Source organism: Aedes aegypti, chromosome 3 (assembly GCF_002204515.2).
Source record: "Aedes aegypti strain LVP_AGWG chromosome 3, AaegL5.0 Primary Assembly, whole genome shotgun sequence".
NCBI lineage: Eukaryota > Metazoa > Arthropoda > Insecta > Diptera > Culicidae > Aedes > Aedes aegypti.
In genome coordinates, this window is record NC_035109.1 from 298,850,279 (window position 1) to 298,857,178 (window position 6,900).

The 6,900-nt window shown below is 42.8% G+C and overlaps 2 protein-coding genes across 2 annotated transcripts; both read left to right on the forward strand.

The window, feature by feature from the left end:
• Nucleotides 1-3,653: 3,653 nt before the first annotated feature.
• Nucleotides 3,654-4,836, forward strand: LOC5568702 (lipase member H). Its single transcript, XM_001652476.2, has 2 exons — nucleotides 3,654-3,761; nucleotides 3,827-4,836. Exons 1-2 carry the CDS (start codon nucleotides 3,713-3,715, stop codon nucleotides 4,795-4,797), a joined length of 1,020 nt encoding a protein of 339 aa, XP_001652526.1. The 5' UTR covers nucleotides 3,654-3,712; the 3' UTR covers nucleotides 4,798-4,836.
• A 353-nt stretch (nucleotides 4,837-5,189) lies between these two features.
• On the forward strand, nucleotides 5,190-6,535 carry LOC5568703 (pancreatic triacylglycerol lipase). Its single transcript, XM_001652477.2, has 2 exons — nucleotides 5,190-5,395; nucleotides 5,454-6,535. Exons 1-2 carry the CDS (start codon nucleotides 5,353-5,355, stop codon nucleotides 6,431-6,433), a joined length of 1,023 nt encoding a protein of 340 aa, XP_001652527.2. The 5' UTR covers nucleotides 5,190-5,352; the 3' UTR covers nucleotides 6,434-6,535.
• Nucleotides 6,536-6,900: the final 365 nt, after the last annotated feature.

A 6,900-nucleotide genomic window follows, 5' to 3' on the forward strand; every position in this document is an offset into this window, starting at 1 on the left:
TCCCTGCACATCTCGGCTCGCGGCACGAAGCCGTTGCGGGATGCGTTGAGCTTCTGATAGAACTTACGCGTTTCTTGAGATCGGCACAGCTGTTCCATCTCCTCGCACTCCGTCTCCTCCAGGCGGCGTTTTTTCTCCCGAAAGAGGCGGGTCTGCTGTTGCCGTTTCTGTTTATAGCGTTCCACGTTCTGCCGGGTCCCTTGCTGTAGCATGACCGCCCGCGCTGCATTCTTCTCCTCCAAAACCTCCTGGCACTCCTCGTCGAACCAATCGTTCCGTCGACTCCGTCCCACTGTGCTGGAAGTAGGTGCTACGAATGGCCATATTCTTGGAGGCGGCAAAATCAATTAGTCGTAGGCCGTTTTCGTTCGTCAGCCGGTGGGCGCTGAACTTTCCAATCGTCGGTTTGAATTCCTCCTCCTGGCCAACCTGAGCGTTTAGATCTCCTATGATGATTTTGACGTCGTGGCTTGAGCAGCTGTCGTACTCGCGTTCGAGCTGCGCGTAAAAAGCGTCTTTATCATCATCAGTGCTTCCGGAGTGAGGGCTGTGCACGTTTATTATGCTGAAGTTGAAGAACCGGCCTTTGATCCTCAACTTGCACATTGATCGGCCACCACCCAATCACGCGCCTCTGCATATCACCCATCACTATAAAAGCTGTTCCCAGCTCATGTGTATTGCCGCAGCTCTGGTAGATGGTATGGTTACCTCTAAACGTTCGCACCATTGATCCCTTCCAACACATTTTTTGCAGCACTACGATGCCGAATCCACGGTCCTTCAGCACGTCGGCGAGTATGCGTGTGCTCCCGATGAAGTTGAGAGATTTACAGTTCCACGTACCGAGCTTCCAATCGCTTAAGTCGAGTCCAGTACACGACACTGAAGACGGCCTTACAGTTGAGGTCGAAATACGCGTATCTGTCAAAGGATACAAACTCTAGTGGAATTAAATTTAGTACTAACCAAATTCGTTTTTTTCATCTACTTATAGGTATTCTACTAAACAGCTCGAAGATTTATTATTTGTTTGTATATTATTTTCCTAGTAATGGAGTAATTTTCAATCTAGTGTTCATTAATTTAATGTTCTTTGTCTCGATCTCTCCCTATCTCGATGTTCCCTTCGATACCGAGATGTGGAGAGGCGACTGAATTCTAGTAAAACATTTTGTTATAGCGTGATATGTTGTATTTTGATCACTCACTATCACAGTAGCCGTTAGTTGTGAGACGAATCTGGAAACTGATTGCGACAGAAATGAAAGAGATACGACGAATTGAGAATACGGCAAGATGCATTTAAATTGCATTATTTCTAAAAAGACGATCAAGATTTATCAAAATCTTATTGTACAATACAAAAGCCTTTTTTGGGAAAGAATAGTTTGGCATCGGTTTGTATCAGCATCATTCACTGCAATACTAGGAAAACTGCAGGTACTCACTGATCAAAGCTCAATACGATGGATACTAGCACATCACCCTTTTATTCGGTAGCGTTCGGGTGAGTGAGTGAATTTTCCCATGCATGGCCCACCAAGACCTTGCTTACATACAAATAACGAATTCCAATTTCACTTCCCATTTGGGTATTGCATTGCCGCTTGTTTCAACATGGGAATTTGTTAATGTTTCTACAGCATTGTCAATATCAAATTTAGTTTGCAAAGAATCGTTAACGTCAAGATTACTATCTATGTACCGTTTTGATTCATATTACGGACACTTAAGGCCTCAGTGAAGTATAACTCCTTAAAAAGCATGTAAAATAAACCATTCTGCATGATTCCTTAGCATTAGCGCTTACCTTTCAATTGTTGAGTAAAGATTTTGATTCTGTAATGTAGGGCGTCTGTACCAGTGATAGAGGCAATAGTAACAGGATGAGGAATTAAAAATCGACAAAAAATAACGGATGCTCCATTTTCATATCTGAATACGTCATTTCAAAGCTTTTCTATTATATTTCACGTAAAAAATAATCTTAGAACGATAAAATCTTCGACTCGAAAGTAATAGTGGTATTGGCTAACAGCTGTTCCTATAATAGTTTACATTGATTTCCCACTGAAACTCACTATTATAGGAACGCCCTACTATTACTGGTGCAAAGGAGTAAAAAGTTAAGGTTTTAAATTGTTTTATACTGTTTCTTTACTAATTTCCAAGATTTTTTTACACATTCATATTATTTTGGCAAGGGCCATGTTAGAAAAATACACATAAAAATAAGAATGGCCTATAACACGCTTGATTCTGCACTACCACTATTATTGGGACACACACTACCACTGGATCAGCCACCCTAAATAATTTAAATAAATAGAATCATCAATTGATATCGTCAAAACATTAGAGAGACGCTTAAGGTAGATGGTGGATGGTCGATTCGGGATGGATTGTAAACTACAGTTTTAGTCAATTTTTCGTGCGGTGCGTGCATTTTGATAAGCAGAAGTTTGCAGCTCACGTTATTATTCATTGTTAGAGAAGCGACGGATTGCAGTTTCTAAAAAGGAATTCGGTGAGTTTGTTCTGATCAGCAGCGCATGATCACAATGCGTAAATATCAACCATTTGTCGGCCAGAACGTTTACCGAACGTATCCTATGGCACTACCCTTTCCATCAACAGTCCACAACATCCCGTAACACCTATGAGAGGTCGTAGAGTTCTCTGCATCTTTCTTAAGTACGTGTTCAATCAATCATCCTTTCCCATTCCCCAGCTTTCGCAAGGATGTGGCCAGGACAGCTCTCGACTATTGGAGAATGCGTCAATCTTGTCTAAGAGTCAAATTTCTGACTTTGCTAACGGACGGGAAAGAGGCATCCCTCATACAATGGTCTAGGACTGTACCACCTACGAATTTGTGCGAAATGGTTAATGCTAATGCTTATGCTAAATACTAATGAAACGAGCCTCGAAAGTGAGATCTTTTGAACGGTAAAAATTGAAACATTTCGTGTGGAATGTTTCCCAAACAATCTAGAGTGTCCGGAATTTGAAGCTGTCTGTAATATGAATCAAAACGGTATGTTTTGTTATGTATTCAAGTCAACTCTTAAATAATTATAAGTGGAGCAAATTGAATTGAGAATCGCTTCAGAGGGTATTTGAAATGTAACAGGGACATGATCAGAATCAAAGTCAGCGTGAGTTATCAGTTGGCTATAAAAGTGGAGGCGGCTAAAACCAAATCAATGGTCGAAGAGTTTCTAGAAGAGGCCATCAGGGTATTAAATTGAGAAATTTCTTTGTAATGCCAAGTTCAGGAAACGTTTCCTGACAGTTAACAGAGATCTGTTATCAAGTAGTTGTTAAAAGTCGTTTGAACTGTTTAAAGTACCGCTTCACACGGTTTACACTCGTGAAATACCCCTGTATCCTAAAGGCTCAAGTGCTTTTTCATGTAGGGTAAAGGGAGACAAAATGTACTCTCTTTGTTTTCTTTAGTTATTCAAAAATATAGACGCCGAATAATTTTGGATAATCAACATGGTACTGTATTGTGTGCTTTGGAATGATTCGAATGGAATGGAATGCACTTGAATAATTCGATAATGTGCTTTTAACTCTTTTCCCAGGGATTTTGCCCTTCTTTACCCTACAATAGTTTCTATCAAATATGAGCGCTACTATAAAACCATTGTACTATACCGCAAATAGTTTCATTAGCTTTTCGCGGCTCTTAATCCACGACACGATGGTTCAGTTCCCAGTACTTCTGATAACATTATCTTTGGCGTTTGAAGGTATTTCAAAAATGATTAATTATCAGTTCTTACAAATCTTCTCAATAAAAGCGTATTCCCTACAGTTCATTCTAGTTATGCTGAAAATCGCCGTCTACAATTAGTACGAGATATCGATGGGACACAGCAACTAGTGAACCCGAACCCGTACCGGGTATTGAACGCCCACTTGGAACGGTCATTCAACGCTCAATCCGATATTATCTTCAGATTGTACACCAGAAAGAATCCTGAGAAGCATCAAATCTTGAAACCAAACGATACGAGCTCGATTTTGAATTCGAACTTCAATGCCGATCTTCCAACAAGGTTCCTAATTCACGGCTGGAATCAAAACGGAGAGTCAGACATTCTAATCGAATTACGGCGAAGTTATCTATCGGTAGAAGATTTCAACGTCATCGGTGTCGATTGGGGTGAAGGAGCACTTACAATCAACTACGTCATGGCACGCAAGCGAGTTGAATCTGTGGGACTGGTGACATCACAGCTGATCGACACCCTCGTAGATGCCTCTGGAGTCATTCTGGACAGCATCTACGTTATTGGGCATAGTTTGGGTGCTCACGTGGCCGGAATTGTGGGAAAACATCAACGTGGCCAGCTCAATACCATCGTTGGACTAGATCCAGCTGGTCCTTTGTTCTCATTAAACAGTTCGGATATCCTGAACCAAAATCATGCTCAGTACGTGGAAATGGTTTCCACAGGTGCTCGATTGTTGGGAACCTACGAGCCGTTGGGTGACGCCAATTTCTATCCTAACGGTGGACTTGAACAGGCTGGATGCGGTTTGGATCTTTTTGGCATATGTGCACATGCTCGGTCGTGGATCTATTTCGCCGAAACGGTAACAAATGGTAAAGGATTCCGAGGAATCAAGTGCGCCATGATCGAAGATTTAGAGGGAGAGACATGCAATTTAAGTGGGCTTCCAAATGTTTGGATGGGTGGCGAACCATCAAATCACGAACGAGGAGTTAAGGGCATTTTTATGGTTCACACCAACTCAGAAGCACCCTTCGCGAAGGACTGACAGCATTATTTGCCGATAATAAATTGTTGTCACATGAAATAGTTTGTTATTTTTATTGAAATATCCTCATTTATTTTCTTATATATTATATTATATTTGTTTTTTTTTGGATTTGAATTGGATTCTAATCGGTCTGATAGGATTGAATGCCTTGACCCACAGACTTCTAGAATAAATATAGCAGGTGTTGTGTTATGGCGTATTGATATTAAAACATGTCAATATCTTTAAAAGACGTCATTACATTTGACCACCTGCGTGGAAGTACGGAGGCTCGTCAAGATAACAGGCCACTATAAGCAATGTGACGCACCTTGAAAAACCCGAAGTGGCTCCATGCTTCCTGTACGTATCTGTTAAAATGTCTCTCAATTCGATGTACGCAAGCATTCGAAGATTCCCATTATCAGATATCGGTATGCTTCCGCGAGTAACAAATCAACCTATTTGCCATACTTGAGGAACTTAATCTGTAGATAACACGAAGCCACGCTTAAACCACGTATATAAAGACCTGAAAGTATCCACTTCAGCTGTTACGAACGTTTTAAAAAGATGAGAATAATTGGCACAATAGTTTTGGGACTGGTGGCCTTCGGTAAGAACACCTTTTCTGATAATTTGCAGATTGATTGAAATTGTGTTTTTAATTGCAGCTTCCTCGACACTTGTCGAAGATCCACCGGTAGACAGTTGGACACTCGTTCCGGATGCTGATGGTCGTCTGCATCTGGTCAACGTCAATCCCTACAACCTGCCCAACCCAGAACAAGAACCAGAGAAGCGTTTTACGGCAGCTACCGATACGGTGTTCCGTTTGTATACTCGATCGAACCCAACGACGCCGCAGGTTATCGGATTAAACAATGCTGCCTCGTTGACCAACTCCAACTTCAATGCAGCTAACCCGACCCGGTTCATCATCCACGGTTGGAACAATGATGGCTTCTCGCCGGTGAACCAGATTCTGACCAATGCCTGGCTGACCCGTGGGGACTTCAACGTGATCACCGTGGACTGGGGAGTTGGCGCCATCACCATCAACTATCCGTTTGCTCGTGCTCGGGTTCATTCCGTTGGATCGGTAGTGTCCACATTCATCAACTTCCTGCGTTCCAATACCGGAATAGCTGCTGGAAGTATCAGTATTGCAGGTCACAGCTTGGGGGCTCACGCTGCCGGAAATGCTGGCCTGTTCCAATCTGGCCAGCTGAACACCATCTTCGGAATGGACCCAGCACTACCGCTGTTCTCCTACGACAGTTCGGATCGTATTCACGACAGCGATGCGCAGTACGTGGAAACCATCCACACCAACGCCGGTTTGCTGGGCTTTGATCTGCCCTTGGGCAGCGCCTCGTTCTACCCCAATGGGGGACGTGTTCAACCAGGTTGCGGAATTGATATCGCCGGAGCTTGCGCCCATAGTCGTGCCTTCGAGTTTTTGGCCGAGTCTATCGTGACCGGAGGATTTTCGTCCATTCCGTGTCAGTCGTTCCAGCAGATTCTGGAGAATAACTGTGTCATTGCCGGACCAAGCCGTCCCATGGGCGGAGAACCGTCCAACGTCAACACGGGAACTCAGGGAGTCTTCACACTGACTACCCGTGGCTCCAGTCCGTTCTCGATGGGTTAAGTGGCGCCCCAAATAGTAGCGCGATGACCAGTCTCTCCATGATCCGATATCAGTATTTTATTTTATTCTAACGTGAATAATATATTTGGTGTTCTGTGATAAGGTTTCTTTTGTTAATTTTTTTTTTTGGATTATCAGCTGCGTTGAGGTGACAGTAGCTTCTCGAAGATCAATAAAACAATCAATCCCATGCGGTGCGCAATCGGCAATCCAATAACGTATTTGGAATCGTTTTATGAAGCTTCGACTTCTGGTTGATAATGTCTTTGGGGGGAGCTATTTGCTTATCTTGAAAACAGCGTCATAAGGTGGGATTTCCCAGAAGCTTAATCTGATGATTAGTACCCAATGGATTTCAATAATGGACTGTTCATATACAACGTTCAGGAGTTTTTCATACCGATGTAAGGGACATGAATTAGGGGTTCAAATGGCCGTAACGATGAACGCGCAACTGTTAAGCTAGT

Excerpts from the sequence above, each read along its gene's own strand:
- LOC5568702 (XM_001652476.2), top strand. The coding sequence starts at position 3,713 with ATGGTTCAGTTCCCAGTACTTCTGATAACATTATCTTTGGCGTTTGAA. Across the intron at positions 3,762-3,826 it reads ATTATCTTTGGCGTTTGAAG|TTCATTCTAGTTATGCTGAA; the intron begins GTATTTCAAAAA and ends TATTCCCTACAG.
- LOC5568703 (XM_001652477.2), top strand. The coding sequence starts at position 5,353 with ATGAGAATAATTGGCACAATAGTTTTGGGACTGGTGGCCTTCG. Across the intron at positions 5,396-5,453 it reads TTTGGGACTGGTGGCCTTCG|CTTCCTCGACACTTGTCGAA; the intron begins GTAAGAACACCT and ends TTTTAATTGCAG.